At 48.6% G+C, this 18140-nt stretch overlaps 1 protein-coding gene across 1 annotated transcript in view; it reads right to left on the reverse strand.

The window, feature by feature from the left end:
• Nucleotides 1-18140, reverse strand: part of STAG3 (stromal antigen 3) — a 54252-nt gene that overhangs the window by 35394 nt on the left and 718 nt on the right. Inside the window, exons 2-8 of the mRNA XM_044421273.1 lie at nt 17894-18016; nt 13762-13858; nt 13490-13566; nt 13176-13380; nt 12945-13096; nt 8879-8952; nt 8662-8785 (exon numbers count right to left, since the gene is read on the reverse strand). Coding sequence (XP_044277208.1) covers nt 8662-8785; nt 8879-8952; nt 12945-13096; nt 13176-13380; nt 13490-13566; nt 13762-13858; nt 17894-18016 — 852 coding nt within the window. The remainder of the gene's footprint in view (nt 1-8661; nt 8786-8878; nt 8953-12944; nt 13097-13175; nt 13381-13489; nt 13567-13761; nt 13859-17893; nt 18017-18140) is intronic.

Here is an 18140-nt window from a genome sequence, read left to right on the forward strand (position 1 = left end):
AGCACTAAGCCACTCAGGTATGACCTAAATCATATCCCTGATGAATGTACAATAGAGGTGACAAATAGATTTAAGGAATTAGATCTGATAGACAGAGTGCCTGAAGAACTATGAACAGAGGTTCACAACATTGTACAAGAGGCAGCAACTAAAACCATCCCAAAGAAAAATAAATGCAAGAAAGCAAAATGGCTGTCTGAGGAAGCTTTACAAATAGCTGAGGAAAGAAGGGAAGTGAAAGGCAAGCGAGAAAGAGAAAGATAAAAACAATTGAATGCAGAATTCCAGAGAATAGCTAGAAGAGATAAGAGTGCCTTCTTAAATGAACAGTGCAAAAAAATAGAAGAAAACAATAGAATAGGGAGGACCTGAGATCTCTTCAAGAAAATTGGAGGTATGAAGGGAACGTTTCATGCAAAGATGGGCATGATAAAGGACCAAAATGGCAGGGACCTAACAGAGGCAGAAGATATTAAGAGGTGGCAAGATTACACAGAAGAACTATACAAGAAAGAGCTTCATGTCCCTAATAACCACGATGGGGTGGTCACTGACCTCGAGCCAGACATCCTGGAATGTGAAGTCAAATGGGCCTTAGGAAGTCTGAGCAACAACAAAGCTAGTGGAGGCGACAGTATTCCAGCTGAGCTACTCAAAATCCTAAAAGACGATGCAGTAAAAGTGCTACACTCAATATGCCAGCAAATTTGGAAAACTCAACAGTGGCCACAGGATTGGAAAAGGTCAGTTTACATTCCAATCCCAAAGAAGGGCAATGCCAAAGAATGTTCAAACTACCGCACCATTGCACTCGTTTCACATGCTAGCAAAGTTATGCTCAAAATCCTACAAGCTAGGCTCCAGCAGTATGTGGACCGAGAAAAGCAGGTTGCTTACCTGTAACTGATGTTCTTCGAGTGGCCATCTGTGCATTCACACATATGGGTGCTGCGCCTGCGCAGTGCCTAGGCCGGAAGATTAGAAAGCTAACGGTTTTTGGCGGGAAAAACTCCGCTCCCCTCCCCCTCAGTGGTATAAATAGAGCGGAGTGTCCACCATTTTACTCAGTCTTGAAGACCGAACATTCGCCCTCTAGAGGTTGAGAATAAAATCAACAAGAAGTATCATCATATCCCAATGGTACCGATGAATATTAGAGTATGATACCGAGAAAAAAGCAGGTGGGTTGTGTGAATGCACAGATGGCCACTCGAAGAACATCAGTTACAGGTAAGCAACCTGCTTTTCTTCGTCGTGGCCTCTGTGCATCACACATATGGGTGATTCGCAAGCTTACCAAACTCGGAGGAGGGAGGTGTCATCGAAGAACAGATGAAAGAACAGCTCTGCTGAAAGAGCAGTCCTGCCTGGCGCGCACGTCAAGCTGGTAATGCTTGGCGAAGGTACACGGACCAGCCCACGTTGCAGCTTTGCAGATATCCTGAAGCGGGACCCCTGCAGCAAAGGCAGACGAAGTCGCTACTGCTCGTGTGGAGTGACCGCTTGGAGAGACAGGTAAGTCTATGTTTGATAGCTGGTAAGCCAAGACGATAGTCTGGACGATCCATTTCGAAAGTCTTTGAGATGTGATTGGCGATCCCTTGTCGTGCTCGGAGTACTTAACAAAGAGTTTATTAGTACTACGGAAGGATTCAGTACGGGATCTGTAAAAGGCCAAGCAACGGCGAACATCAAGTGTGTGTAGGGCCCGTTCTATCGAATTCGAAGGCGATGGAAAGAACACCGGCAAAACAATGTCTTGACTCAAGTGGAACGGTGTAGCCGCTTCAGGGAGAAAGGAAGAATCCATCCAAAGAACAACTTTTTCCTTATGGAAATTCAGAAATGGTGGGTCTATGCGAAGAGCACAAATTTCACTTGCTCTCCGAGCTGATGTTACTGCTACGAGGAAAGCCGTTTTCCACGACACGAGGCGTAGGTCCACAGTTGCCAAAGGTTCGAACAGTGGCTTAGTAAGCGCTTGGAGTACTAAGAAAGGCTCCACGTTGGCATAGCAGGGCGGATAGATGGATGTAAGTTCTATAATCCCCTAATAAAGCGTTGAACCAGCGGTTGAGAGAAAACTGATAAGCCGTGGACAGCGCCACGGTAATGGGATATGGCAGCTGCATAAACTTTGATGGATGATGGTCTAAGTCCCGAGTGATACAGTTCCAAGAGAAATTGCAAGATATTGTCGACTGAAGCCATCCCAGGAAGGAGTGGCACTCTGCAAAAGATGAGAATCTTTTCCATTTAGCCGCATAAGAGCGATGAGTGGACGGTCTCAATGCAGATTCAAGAATCGTCTGAATTTCTTGGTCAGTAGCCGTCGGTACCAAAGCAATTGCTGTCAGATCTGAGGTAGGAGCCGCATGTACAGTTCGCTGAATAGAGTTCTCCATAGGGTAAGGTGTCGTCGGTATCGACTCAGTGAAATGGCTTAGCTGATCCACCATGCCGTCAACTTCAGGCAGGTTATATCTGGATGCCGGATTGCTCCGTCTTGTTGTGCTAACACTTGAGGAAGAATTGGTAGGCGAAGAAACGTTCCTCTGGATAGTCGCAAAAGAGTGGCAAACCATGGCTGCCTCAGCCACCACGGAGTTACCAATATCCCTGTGGCGTTGTCTTGGGCTATTTTCACCACCACTTTTGTTAGAAGTGGGATCGGAGGGAACGCATAAACAGTCATGCTGTTCCAAGGGATCATAAGAGCATCCCCCATCGATCCCAATCCGATGCCCGCTCTGGAGCAGTACAGGGCACACATTCTGTTGTCCCGGGTGGCGAACAGGTCCGTGTCTGGGTAACCCCACAAACAGAATAGTTTCTCGCAAACTTATCTGTCCAACTCCCATTCGTGGGTTGTTGACATCTGTCTGCTCAACGTATCTGCTTCGATGTTGTCGGTTCCTGCCAGGTGAACCGCCAGGAGCATTATGCTCCTCGGTATGCACCAATCCCAAATGTCCATCAATAGGCGTGTTAAGGCCGGTGATTTTGTGCCGCCCTGCTTGTTGATATAGAAGACAGCAGGTATGTTGTCTGCTGCAATCTGGACAACTTGATGGCATAGCACAGTCTCGAAAACCTTGAGGGCGTTGAAAATTACCAGAAATTCGAGGAAGTTGATGTGCTTCCTTGCTTCTCGTCGGTTCCAAGTACCTTGGACCCGAAGTCCCGAACATGCTACCCCAGGAGGGATGAGTTGGTGTACAGGGTTGTTGTTGGCTGAGGCGGTCGAAATGGGATGCCAGTAGACAGGTTGCCTGGGATGGTCCACCAAGTCAGAGTATGAAGAATCGCAAACGGAATCCGGATCAGCTTGGTGGAAGGATCCCGTTGCGGGTGAAATGAAGCGTTGAAAAACAACTGCATGGGCCGCATACGCAGCCTGGCATACGGGACAATGGCAACTGCAGCAGCCATGTGCCCAAGTAGTCTCTGAATGGATATGGCTGGAACCATTCTGTGCAGTCGGATTCGACGAATGTGGTTGTATAAGGCATCTTGACGTTCCGGAGGAAGAAAGGCTCTTTCCCGTGTAGAGTCGAGACGTGCCCTGATGAAGTGGATGACCTGTGTGGGAATAAGGGACGATTTCTCGTGGTTAATGCACAGGCCAAGATCATTGAGTAGAACGCAAGTCACTTGTACAGCAGACAGAAGACCTTGTTTAGTTTGCAAAACGATTAGCCAATCGTCTAAATAAGGGTATATTTGCACTCCCCATGTTTGTAAGTGTGCACATACCAGCGTCATACACTTCGTAAAAACTCGAGAGGCGGTAGCCAGGCCAAAAGGCAGAACATTGGACTCGAACAGATAGGACCCGACAGTAAAACGTAGGAAGCGTCTGTGCGAAGGATGGATAGAAATATGAAAATAGGCATCCTTCAAGTCCAGTGAGGCGAACCAATCCTCCCTCTTCAGTAACAGAAAAATATTCTGTAAAGTGGTCATTCGAAACTTTCTTGGTTTGATGTACTTATTAAGAGTCCGTAAGTCCAGAATCGGACGAAGACCACCGTCCCTTTTCGGGACCGTAAAATATCTGGAACAGAATCCATGCAATCCCTACGATCGGGATAGTTGTCAAATCGCTCCCTTGAGGAGCAACTGAGAAACCTCGTCGCATGGCACCGATGAAGAAGGTGTAAAATGCATCAGGCTCGACAGAGGGACGACATCGAAATCTATCCTATATCCAAACTGAATGATAGATAACATCCACCTATCAAATGTAATGGACTCCCAAATGGGGAGTTGGCCCTGGAGCCGGTCCCCAAAAGGGAGAAGGGAAGGTGATGTTGGAAGAGAGAGGATGGTTCACCCAGACCATCAACGTGGGCGTTTATCGGCGTCGAAGCATCGACAGCCCTGGGAGAAGCATTGTTGCGGTTGCTGCCTCCGACGTTGCTGTCTTTGCTGATATTGCTGTTGAGGGTGGTATTGTTGGTTCCGATAGGAGGGACGAGACCACTGCCACTTACGCTTCTGTTGAGGGAGCTCCATGCGGCGCGCAGTCATGCGCGATTCGTGTATCGCCTTTAACTTGCGGTCTTCTGATGGAACAGACCAGTGCCATCAAATGGCATTTCCTCGATTCTGCATTTCATTTCATTGGGGAAATTACAGTTGTGCAGCCACGCATGTCAGCGCAAGGAGATGGCATTGACGAGAGCCCTTGAATTCGTGTCTATATGGTGCCTTGCGGTAGACAACTGCTGCACTGCCACCTGCATCGCTTCTTTGATGAAGACCCTGGCAAGGTCCGCTTGGTGGTCTGGAAGGGAGGAAGCAATGTTATCCAGCTTTTGCATAATGAAGTACTGGTAACGTGCCAGTGTTGCTTCGTAATTCGATATGCGTATGCCAAGCCCAGAGGCTGCATAGACTCGGTGCACAAGCATATCGATTTTCTTCCCTTCCTTGTCTCGAGGGGCAGTGTGTCCCCTGGACTCCCTGCCCTGGGAGGATTCAACCACAAGAGAGTTTGGTTTCGGGTGACGGAGTAAAAAAGGAATATCGTCCTCTCGAACTCTGTACATGGCTTCATACCGGTGGGAGGTAGCTTGTGGTTGATCCTAGGGCTGGACCATAGCCTGCCGGAGTGTAGTAATTAGCGGCAGGGCTATGGTTGCAGATTGCTCTCCCCGAACGACGTCGTAGAACCGATCTGTGGAAGGACCCGGCCGGTGCTGGGCTTCGATCTCAAGAGACCGAACAAGGCGGGACATGAGCTCCGTAAAGGAGACATGTGGTTCATCGGGTGAAGCAGGCCCTTGGGAGGTAATCGCAACATTGGGGGATGTTGAGTTGACCTCCGACTCATCCGAGTCTTCATCATAGCAATGGCGGTCGCTCGAGGAGGAGGTTTCAGGAGAGGTTGGAAGTCCTCTCTCCACACGCCTCGACGTGGATGGTACGTCTCTCAGGACCAATGGTGATCTGTGATCCCAAGGAAAGTACAGATATGGCTGATAACCACCCCAGGCGGGGGGGTGGGGGACCATATCCAGGGATCAACCAATCTTCATCCTGACGTTCAGACGAACGGCTGCGACACCTGGGAGGCGATGGCTAATCTACAGGCGGTTCGGTTGCAGGCACTGGGGTTGGAGAACGTTCCCTCGGTGGGGAGTCTCTCATCTCACCATCAGAGATGGACTCCCGAAGCGGTTCCTCCTGTTGTTGAGGCGACACGCTCTCAGGCCGAATGGTTGGCCTGGGGGATCCCGGCGGAGTCACCTGCATAGCGGATTGCAGGGCCGGTCCCGAGGGAATCGTTACCGTGGTGGCAGTTGGTACTGAGAAACCCGATGAACCCGAGCCCCAGTGTTTGGGGCGGTCGGGTTTCTTGTTCTTGTGAGCAGGCTTGTCCGCCTTCTCCTTCCTTGGCTTCTTATGAGTGGAAGGTTTATCCAAGTCAGTGTGTTTGTGCTTCTCCCATTTCTTAGCTGGGCCTCCACAGAAGTGGCGCCTTCGTCCGAAGGACACTGTGGAGGAGAAGCGGAAGTCGCAGCGGGGCACTTCATAGGAGTGCTCACAGTGGGGGTGGAGCGCTGAGGAGGCGCGGCCGAAGAGGAACCAGGCCGTAAGAGCAGTTGGTCGGATTGGTCCCGGAGGAGTTTTCGGAGACGATTCTCCCTATTCTTCCTCGCTTGCTTGGTAAACGCCAAGCAATGGCCGCATTTGTCAGTTCTATGCCCCTCGCCAAGGCAGAGGAGGCATAGATCATGCGGATCTGCAGGCGACATTTTGGATCCACATTCGATGCATTTGTGGAATGCCGCTCGCTGCGCCATCGCGAAAAGGAATAAAGAAGACAGTATAGAGGGTAAGATAATATTTGGGGGGGGGGGTTGTTGGTTTTTTTTAGAAACGAAGGAAGGATTTATGAAGAACTGGGAAGAGAACAAACTTGGAATATAAGAAGAATAGTTTAAGAAGAGATAAGTGTAAAAGCAGACAAGGAGCACAAAGATCTAAGCGAAGAACAAACAGGCACGAGGCACAGAGAATAGCGGTCGCAAAGACTGAGTAAAATGGCGGACACTCCGCTCTATTTATACTACTGAGGAGGAGGGAAGCGGAGTTTTTCCCGCCAAAAACCGTTAGCTTTCTAATCTTCTGGCCTAGGCACTGCGCAGGCGCAGCACTCTTATGTGTGATGCACAGAGGCCACGACAAAGAATTACCAGAAGTACAGGCAGGATTTCGAAGAGGCAGAGGAACTACAGATCAAATTGCCAACATACGCTGGATCATGGAGAAAGCTAGGGAGTTCCAGAAAAACATCTGCTTCATTGACTATGCTAAAGCCTTTGATTGTGTGGATCACAACAAAATTGTGGCAAGTTCTTAAAGAGATGGGAGTACCAGACCATCTTATTTGTCCCTTGAGAAACTTATATGCGGGTCAAGAAGCAACAGTGAGAACTGGACAAGGAACCACTGATTGGTTCAAAATTGAGAACGGAGTTCGGCAAGGCTATATACTGTCGCCCTGCCTATTTAACTTATATGCAGAGCACATCATGAGAAAGGCGGAGCTAGATGAATCACCAGTTGGAATTAAGATTGTTGGGAGAAATATCAACAACCTCAGATATGCAGATGATACCACTCTAATGGCAGAAAGTGAAGAGGAACTAAAGAGCCTCTTGATGCGGGTGAAAGAGGAGAGCGTAAAGGTAGGCTTGAAACTCAACATTAAGAAAACTAAGATCATGGCATCCGGTCCTCTCACTTCCTGGCAAATAGATGGGGAAGAAATGGAGGTAGTGAGAGATTTTATTTTCCTGGGCTCCAACATCACTGCAGGCGGGGACTGCAGCCAAGAAATTAAAAGATGCTTGCTCCTGGGGAGGAAAGCTATGGCAAATCTAGACAGCATACTAAAAAGCAGAGACATCATCCTGCCAACAAAAGTGCGTATATCAAGGCTATGATTTTCCCAGTTGCAATGTATGGCTGTGAAAGCTGGACCACAAGGAAAGCTGAGCGCAAAAGGATTGAGGCCTTTGAATTGTGGTGCTGGAGGAGACTCCTGCGAGTCCCTTGGACTGCAAGGCGATCAAACCGTTCAGTCCTAGAGGAAATCAACCCTTACTGCTCTTTAGAAGGCCAGATCCTGAAGATGAAACTCAAATACTTTGGCCACCTAATGAGAAGGAAGGACTCCCTGGAGAAGAGTCTAATGCTGGGAACAATAGATGGCAAAAGAAGAAGGGGATGGCAGAGGATGAGGTGGCTGGATGGAGTCACTGAGGCAGTTGGTGTGAGCTTAGGTGGACTCCAGGAGATGGTGGAGGACAGGAAGGCCTGGAGGAGTGTTGTCCATGGGGTTGCAATGGGTCGGACATGACTTCGCAACTAACAACAAACAACTGCAAGGAGCTGCAGGGCAGCAGTCCGAAGCTGAACATCTTCAGTCTAGAATCTTCATCTGGTGAATACTGACATTGTAAGTCCCTTCCTCTGAACTGGCTTTATGTTCCTTCATAACTGCTTTGAACTGAAAAGATCCTGGAACCAAAGCTCATCACAGCCAGAAACTAATTTAGACAAGCCATTATTCAGTTAATCCCCTAACCAAGCTATATCCTATATGGCTTCCTTCACAAGACATTACTAAGGCAATGCAAACGAAATACTTGGGAGCTGTGTCACTCACGACTGAATATGCAGACTGTGTTAAAATTTCCCTTCTGCTGCAGCTAGGTTACCTGGCACCACTGCTACACTGAACCTGTAAAAAGACTTTCCTGCCAACTGCACAGCTGTAACACTGCACACAGAGCCATGAGAAGCTACTGCAGCAAGTCTAGTTTTGTTGCAACTGCTAGAATCAGTCCTTTCTGTCTACCTACCGCTTTGGAGAGCTCTTGTCCTCTGTGAAATGGCCTTGCCATACCGAACCGTTACCACCCATGGTCAGCAGGTAGCCATGTTCACAGTTGTGCAAAGAAGACTGACAAGATTTATTGTTGTGAGCCGCCCCGAGGCTTCGGCGAATGGGGCGGCATAAAAATGTTTTAATAAATAATAAATAAAATAAATAAAATACAAGATTTCTTGCACCTGCATCTCTTCAGGTATTCTCCTTTGAGCAGAGAAGTCCCTTGTATGATCTACCTTGTCCAAATGACCTACCTTATCATACAGTGTCCAGCCAATGTATTTGAGATACCCATCGGTCAGGAAGGAGGCGCTGTAATGCTGCATCCACTGGCCCATCTCTTCAATGCAAATAGCACGGATCTCTGGTATAAGATCCCTTTACATGCAAGCAGTGAGGGGGGTGTTAAGATGGACAGCATGCCTGCCTGGCCCCGCCTGCTCCATTTGCACTTGCTCTCTGGCGGCTCACCGATAGCGATGAACAAAGACTCCCTTGAAGACCGCATTCATCAAATTCTCAAGCTCTTCCTGCTGCGCCTGAAACTGGGAGAAGACAAAGCAAGACTCAAGAAGCTTAAGCTCCCACCAATTATTTTACCAACTGAAGATGTCTAAACGATCACACAGTTTAAACCAAAACCAACATAAGCTTACAGGGAGGCAAATAAACGCAAACTTTTAAAATAGAAAACCTAGCCAAGAAAATAGGATTTGAAAAGTCAGCACTGATGTAGAAAAGCTTTAGGCAAAATCCATGACCAAAGGATTGAATAAAGAAGGCCTTCTTATGGATGTGTAACAACTGCAAGCAGAGAGTAAATTCATGAGAAAAAAACGAGAGAAGAGAATGGATCCATCAAATCCACAAAAGCCAGATAAATGCTTCTGGGAAGCCCAAAACCAAGGCAAGGGAGTAATTCTCTCCCATTAAGGCTCCATGGGAAGCGGTATAGAGTAAAATTACCTATCCAACATGACCAGGGTCCTTCTTCCATGAGTCGAATTTCCTTTTAAATCCCTCTATCACCACAAATTCCATACACTACAAATTCAGTATAGCATTTTCTCATTTCCCTTTTGTCATTTCTGACTCTTATCATGATGAAAACAGAAAAACTTATTTTGATGTACTTTCACCATGCCATGCAAACATTTTATAAATTCATTTTTTCTGAAAAAGTCACATGGATTTTAGCCTCTTCTCACAGAAGAGATATTCCAACTGCCCCCAGTCACATTAGCTGTCCTCTTCTGAACCTTCTCTACCATTTTTTGTTGTCTTTTGGAATAAGGTAACCAGAACTGTACAGCGTATTCCATGCATTACTATGTATTTGTATCATTTATGTCATGAAATAATTCTTAACCTCTCTTCAATGAAGTTTCCAGGAGGGTATAGAAATGTGTGCCAACTATTCACACAAATACGAGCACAAGGCAATGAATACAACACAACTTGGAACTGCTTGTAAATCACCAAGTGAACGTAAGTCAATAAAGTCGACAAATGCTATTTTTGGCTGCATTGATATTTTAGTATCACCTCCTAAACACATGAAGTACTAGTTCCCCTCTATTCATCACCAATGAGGCCTCATTTTGAGCACTACATCCAACCCTGGACACCACAGTTGAAGAAAAAGGCAGACAAATTAGGAAAGGCTCAGAGAAGGACAACGAAAATGATTTGGAACCTAGAAATAAAGCCCCATGGAGAGAGTGGAAGAAAGGGGTCTGTTTAACCTTGGGTAGACTTAGGGAAGATAGAAGAGCATTCATAGAAACATAGAAACAAAGCAAGTCAGAAGGGGCCTCACGGGCCACCAAGTCTGACTCCTGAGTGCATTCTTCCGGTACTTGAACAGTTGCCACCCAGAGGAGGGCCAAGATCTCTTCTCCATCACCTCAGAGTATGCAGGACATGGAACATTCATTTATTTTATTCCACTTCTACGCCACCCAGAGCCCAACCAACTCCTTGGAATACCTCTGAGTCACAGGCAATGAAGCACAAGGGGAGACAGCTAGCGCTCAGGTGGAGGAAAGCACGGGCCGAATCTGACCGAACCAGTCCCTATTACCAGGCCTATTCTGTGACTGTGAAGGGGGCTGAAAGACATCTGTATTCCCCCTGCATCCCCTCTTCAGGGCGCCACCCAGTGGAGCCATTCCAGATGGTTTGGGGCCTTCTGGCCCCAAAAGAAACATTATGGAACCCTCAGCAGCCTGCTGTGATGAATTTGCATGACAAAGGAGGGCAAATTGGACACCACAGCTGCACCAGTTCCATTGGCAGAGGCAGCCAGCACGCCACCTGGTCCTCAGTTACAGTTACCATAGCCCCAGGAACGGGTGCTTTGACAAGTCGGACTCGCCACTTGTCTGCTCAACCCCTGCCCACTGTGGCCTACCGGGAGGTCTTAGAAGGGGCTGTCCATGGCTCCCTGCCAGGGCCTCCTTGAGAGAGGGAGAGGTACAAGCCCCTTTAAAGGTGGCTGTGGTAACATCACTCCTAAGAAGCCAGGCCTGGGGTGATAGGAACAATTTCATAGACCAACAGCCAGTCTCCCCTTCCTGGGCAAGGTGACTGAGCAGGTAACAGGCTGGCAGCTCCACGCACCTCCAGGGGAAACAGATTAGCGAGACCCATTTCCATCAGGCTTTCGACCTGGGTGTGGGACAGAGGCAGCCTTGGCCGCCCTGTGGGATGAACTTTGCCAGGAGACAGACAGGGGAGATGCAACACTGTTGATTCTCCTGGACCTCTCAGCAGCTCTTGATGCCACTGACCATGGCATCCTTCTGGAATGGTTGCTGGGTTGGGTGGTTCCACCCCTGCCTGGCTGACCGGTTCCAGGCGGTGGTAGTGGAGGACTGTCACTGTGCGCCACGGCAACTGAGCCACGGAGTTCCACGGGGTTCAATTTGTCCTCCATGCTTTTTAATATCTACATGAAACCGCTGGCTGAGGTGTCACCAGTATGCTGACGACACCCAGCTCCACTTTGCGTTTTCATCTGACCCAGCCGAGGTGGTGGCTGTCCTGCACCTGTGCCTGAATTTGGTAATGGGCTGGATGAGGGCAAATAAACAGAAGCCGAATCCAGACAAGACAGAGGCTCTGTTGGTGGGGCGCTTCCACACTCCAATTCAGAAATTTTCAACCTATGCTGGAGGGGGCTGCACTCCCCCTACAGAGCAAGTTTTGTAGCTCAGGGGTACTCCTGGACCCTGAGCTCTCCCTGGTCAATGAGGTGGCCTTGGTGGCCAGGAGCACCTTTCTTCAGCTTCAGGTGATCTTCCACCTGCATTTCTACTTGGATGTGCAGAGGCCTGCCTGTGACCCACACCCTGGTGACCGCTCAGCTCTCACCTTACACTGGCCTTCTGCCAGCTCCACTGGCTCCCTGTTCCAGTCAGGGCCCGATACAAAGTGTTGTCATTGACATATAAAGTTAACCCCTTGGGACCAGGTACCTGAGGGAGTGCCTCTCTCCATTTATTACTGCCCATTTCACTAGATCTTTCTCTGAAGTCTTCCTCTGAGCACCGTCCCCCAGTGAGATCAAGGGGGAAAGGGCTGGGAGGGGGTGCATTTTCTGCAGTGGTGCCCTGACTCTGGAATCTGTTCCCCAAGGACATACAGCTTGCATCAACTTTGCTTTTAGATCCTTTGTTCAAAGATAGGCTGGACATGCACATGATAGGCATGTCATGAGTGGAGCTGGCTGGAGCTGGGGGTCAGACTAGATGGACCAGAAGACCCCTTCTGACTCACTGTTTCTACGTTTCTAGATGCCAGGTAAAAAGTGTTCTGTTCAAACAAGTTTTTGGTTAATTTAAATTGTATTTTGTTATTATCTATTTAATTTTGGTAGTTAACTTATTTGGTTGTAGTTGATCATTTTGTGTATAGTTTTATATAATTTTTATTATGTGAGATGTTTTATTAATTTACTGATTTTATTGTTTTTATCTGGTTTTATTGTTTGCATCTATATGCTGTGGTGAGCATGTGTAAGCTGCCCAGAGAACACTCAGGCTATGGGGTGGCACAGAAGTAGAATGAAATTAATTAGATCCTAAGAATTAGAAGGGCCCTTGCAGGAAACTTAGAAGGAAACCCTCCACACACAAACACACAATGGAGGAGAGCTAAAGCATACAGAGATGACTATTCAGGATTTCTGTTCCAGAGATGAAATTCCATCATGGTTCCTTCCAAGCCTGACTAATTCAAGGTCAAGAGACCGCAGCGGCTGACATGGTCCTGCCAGAGGAACAGAAGTGGGAGAAGAATCTACCTCTAAAAGCTGCTCTCCACCAAGGAAGTGCAGGCTACACGTGTTACCATGCAAACTATTATTCTAATATTTACTATTATTCTGTTAACCAAGTTCCCAGAAACATCTGTCCGACCACAGTGGAGGGCAAAGCATAGAACAAGATGGATCTTAATCCGACTCAGAAGGGTTGCTCTCCTCTGCTAAGCCCTTTTTGGCTAGAACCCGGTTCCCAACCCTAGCCCCACTCACCTCCTTGCGTTGCTCCAGTAGCCCTTCCAGCTTCCCTGGGGCCCGACGGCTCAACCCCTTGGCCTGCTCAGCCTCATACTGCCGCTGACTGTTATCCTTCTGCAAGCTGACACTGAGGGCCACATGCACCAAGCCTGTCATCAGCTTCATAGCTAGAGAGGAAGACAGGGGCACAGTGCACCTTACTAACCTCTCTCAGGGAGGGCCAGATAGTTCCATCTACTCTCCTACCTGCCAAGGTGCTGGTGTGACGAAATGCGCGCACTTGGGAGTCAGACATGCCAGTCAGCAGGGCAATAAGGCTGTCCATCAAATATTCATCATAGATAACACCATGCTGAGTGCGCTGCACAAGAACCACCATCAACTCACAGAAGCCCACTCGGAACCGTCGCCAAACTGGGGTATTCAGTGACAGTGGATATTCAGCAGAGTCCTGGAGGTGAGCAGGAAATTCAACCAAGTTTCTACTGCCTTCCCTCCAAAACAAGGACTTCCCGAGGAACCAGCCCTTTCCCTCCTGAAAGGATACTTTCACCTCTCACCTCCTGAAAGGATACTGTCAACTGCTGGATGATCTCTGAGTTCTGGAGACCTCTGAGCATCTCCAGCGTTACTGTACCTGCCGGGGAAGAAAAGTGCTGGTTCATCCATCTGCAACTACACCAATACAGTGAAAGCATAAGCCATATCTGGAGCCACAAAGAGCAAGCCACCTCCAAAGTTGGGAAGACAACTAAAAACTGAAGAATACCACAACATGGGAAAGATGTGGTGACAGAGTACACACATGCATATAGGCCACACTGTAACTCACCCTTGCAGCCACAGGAGCACACAAGGAAGTTGAAGAGCTCCAGAAAACCAGCCTCCCTGTCTTTCATGTAGCTCTCAAGCCAGTCGTCAACTACGGACTATGACAGTTGCAAAAGCAAAGATGAAAATGAGGCACACACAGAGTAGCAAAAGGGAACAATGACTTCTTACTGTTAGAAATTTTTCAGTCTCACCCACAGCCATAGGATCACCTAATTTCCAATATATCCCTTCCCCTTAACTTGCACCCCCCAGTCCTTTCCTCTGTATGGCTTGCAACCAGAACCCCTTAACGACTGCCACGCCCCACATGAGCTTGCCCCGGTCTTACCGTCTTCTGGAGAGGCCCTTCTTATGAAGCTGTCTCCTCCAGGAGCACATTTGGTGGCGACGCGGAAGATGGCCTTCTCAAAGGCTGCTCCACAGTGGTGGAACTCCCTACCAAGGGAGACTAGCTTCATCCCCCCACCCCCCAGCTGTCCATTTGCTGGCAGGAAAATACCTTTTTATTCAAGCAGATATTCTGAAGTAAGCATTCTCTTGGTCTGGTTGCCCGTTATTGCTATTGCTGGGTTTTTATTGTGTTTCAACACATTGCTCCATTATTGCCTCTGTTACTGTTATTATATTACATGCATATTCTTCCTTTCTTCTTCTCGGAAGGAACTGTGGGCAGCTACAAGCTCCCCTCAGTTTTATCCTCACAAAAACCCTGCGAGGTTAGTCAGTGACTGTCACAAAGACAACCAGGAACCTCTATGGCGGGCTGGGCCCCCCAAGTCCAAGTCCAGCATTCCATCACTGCTCTGTACCAGCTCACATTTTATTACTCATGAGTACTTCTCTTGGGATACAACTTAAGTAACTCAACAAATTTTCACATTTACTGTACTCTTCAACAGCACAGTGCTTTGTTTCAGGTGGTGGGAACCTTTCCCACCCCCAGAGTGACATTCCCTTGAGGATGACCTGTGAGTAGTCACACGCCAGTAGTGCTGTGCCCAGAACAGGAATCAGCACTTTCATTTCCACATCCGCACACCTGTGTTATCTGTTTAAATCCCACATTCCCGTCTCATACAGACCATCCATCCTGTTCTGCTGTTGTGAACCATCCAAAGAGCTTCTCCCCATTCCTGCTCCCCTCTCCAGCTGCCACCCCCATTTCACCCTGCCATTTAACAATGGAAAGTTCTCCTACCTCTCCAGTTGCAACTATCACCCTCCCTCCCCAGCACTTAAGAAGAAAGCTTCCCTTTGTCCCAATAGCACATCCGTGTAAGACAATGCATTGCGTAATGCCAAAGACAGAGAAGGGAAGCACCCCTGAAGAGACGCTCCACCACACGTGCCCCCTGCTCCTGCTTTATCTGCTGCAGCCCCTTACACCTGCTGCTCCTCCTCCTCCCAGAACTTTTGTCACACACTACCTCCTTCCCCTCCCATCAACATCCTTCCTCAAAGTTTGACTTTTCTGTGGAAACTTATTCAAGACAGCTTATCCTGCTGCCCCGTGTTTACTGGTTCCTGACTCACAGCAGAGTAGAGCAGAAGCTGCCCCAGCTAGTCTAAGGCCTCTGGGACACAAGCAGCTAAGCTCCCAGGGAGCACTGGCACAAGTCTGGTGGCAAAAGGAGCCAGAAGCAGGCAGGCAAGGCAGAGTGACTGGAAGTCGTGCAGGAAGGTCTTCTGAGAGGTTGTGTTCTCCGAGCGCTCAGCTGGAGGCGAGTGGTCTGTTTAGCTGGCAGCAGCTGTACGGGAAGGGCGATTCAGTCTGCTTACCAACTTCTGGACCTTTTCTCATTTTTCTGCATCTTTCTTAAATCTTGGTGCCCGGAACAGGACACAGTAATCCAGATGGGGGTCTGACTAGTGAGGCATATATAGGGAGCTACTACTTCTTCTAATTTGAAATTAATACTTAATGCATCCCAAAAGAGCACCTGCCCATTTTGTGCCTGCACTGCATTGATAGCTCGTATTTAGCTTGTTTTCCACAATAACTATGAGGTCTTTTTCTTTTTCAGTTCTGTTGAGTCATGTATTCCCCATCTTGTATCCATGCTTTTGGTTGATTTTTCTAGGTGGAGGGCTTGGCAATTCTCCCTATTGAATCTCTTTCTGTTGCTTTCAGCCCAGTGTCCAAGTTTATCAAGATCGCCCTGGATCTTCCTTCTGTCTTCTAGGGTGTTCGCTATTCCACCCAGTTTTCTGTTGTCTACAATTCTGATTATCATTCCTTGTACCTGCTCATCTGGGCCTAGGTCTGAACCCTGCAACACCCCACTAATTACCTTTCTCTAGTATGAGAAGGTGGCATTGAATACTCTTCGTGCCTAATTTAGCAGTCAATTTTGGATCCACCTAATAGTTTTTCCATCTAGTCCACTTTTTGCTAATTTGCTTTTCAAAATGTCATGGGACACTATGTTGAAAGCTTTGCTAAACGCAAGGTAGGTTTTGTCCACATTGTTTCCTCTGTCTGCTTGGGAGGTTACCCGGTCAAAACATGAGATGAAATTAGTCTGACAGGAATTATTTTTGATAAACCCACGCTGGCTTTTATTAATTCTGCATGTTTTCTGAGGTGCTTTCATACTGATTCTTTAATAATTAGCTCCAGAGTTTTTCCAGAGATCGATGTCAGCCCTTCTCCAGTCATCCAGCATTTCTCCTGTTTTCCAAGATTTATCAAAGATAATTGCCAGAGGTTCTTAGGATTCCTCTGCTAGCTCTTTTATGACTCTGGGATGGAGTTCATCAGTCCCTGGAGATTTGATTTATTCCATCTAGGAATTCCTTGACCATTTCTCTGTCAAGCTTGGGCTGCCATCTCTCACTTTCAGCTTGTACTTCCTCTTCATTGTAGATCCTATGGGAGAAGACTGAGGAATTGAAAACCTCCACCTTTTCCTTGTGGTGTTATCACTCTGCCATCCACTTTAAATAACTGGACATTTTTCTCTTTCACATGTCTTTTGTTTTGGATGTATCTGAAGAAGCCTTCTTGTTGTTCTTAGCATCCTTTACTATTCTCAGCTCATTTCTTGCTTTAGCCTTCCTGATGCTATCCCTGCAATTCCTTGTTATTTCTTTCTTTTGTGTTGTGGCCCTGCTTCCATCTCCTATATATATATATATATATATATATATATATATATATATTTCCCCTTTCAGGTTGTCACTTAACTAATGGTGCTTAGGGAATCTTCTTTTTCAAGATTTCCCTCTGGGCTCCTTTTCCCTTAAGAGTGAGTTGGAAAAACGAACTTAAGTTACATAGAAACATAGCAAATCAAAAAGGGTCTCCTGGGCCATCTAGTCTAACCCCCAGCACAAGCCGGCTCCACTCATATAATATCCAATATGTAGATGTCCAATCTTTCTGTGAACACCCTCACTGATGGTGCCTCCACTCCCTCCCATGGAAGCCCATTCGTCATCCTAGGGGCCCTGCACTTTGGTATTGCCTGCGAATTTGGTCAGCAGACTGGTTACTCAGGTTATTGATAAAACGACTGAGCAGAACTGAGCCCTGGGGGCATCTACTTGTCACTGGGTTGGCAAGACTAGACACCAGGTACAATTTTGTCACTGTCATGGCAATGCAGCTATGGAACCTATTACTTGAGGAAGTTGCGGGCTTTTCCTCCCTGCAGACATTCAGAAAGCATTTGAACAGTCACCTGAATGGGTTAATGGAGCTAAGTGTCCTGCAGTAGCAGGGTTTGGACCCAAAGGCCTTCTGGCCCCTTCCAACTCTACTGTTCCAGTGCAGAGCCAACCCAAAGTATCCACCCCCTCCCTAAATAGCTGTGCTGGTTCTCCCCAGCACTAGAGAGCAGTCTGGGGCTCAACTCTCTTACCTTCGTGCTCCATAAAAGGTGCCCCATATCATCCCACCACCGTCTTTGCACCCTACCTTAGCCTCTTGCCCAGGCGGAGAAACCAGCTGCACGGGCCCTCCCGAAGCCGCCCGCCCGGCCGCGTCTACCGAGAGGCGGCCTAGACGGCCCCCCGGCCGTCCAGGCGCAGCCCTGGGCCCGCGCTCCCCGCCACCCGCCCGGGCCACGCAGCCCGCGGCCAGCCCTGCAAGGCGCGCGGCGACGCCCCGGCCCCGCAGCGACGGTCACCTGCACGGCGCTCCGGCCCGCGCTGAGCGCCTCGAAGAGGTCGCTGCGCTGGCCGCTCTTCCCCGCCTCCGCCGAGCGAGCGGCCCCGGCCGCCGGGGCGCCTTTCCGCGGCCACTTGACCACCTGGGCGAGAGGGCGAGAGGTGAGCGAGGCGCCGTCCGGCGCGGGGCGCACCCCCCCCGGCCGCCCGGGGGGCACGGGGCCTACCGGGCTCGCGCCGGGGGCAGGCGGCCGCCTCCCGCCCCGG

The sequence above is a fragment of the Varanus komodoensis genome, unplaced genomic scaffold (assembly GCF_004798865.1).
Source record: "Varanus komodoensis strain SLA01 unplaced genomic scaffold, ASM479886v1 scaffold117, whole genome shotgun sequence".
NCBI classification, from domain to species: domain Eukaryota; kingdom Metazoa; phylum Chordata; class Lepidosauria; order Squamata; family Varanidae; genus Varanus; species Varanus komodoensis.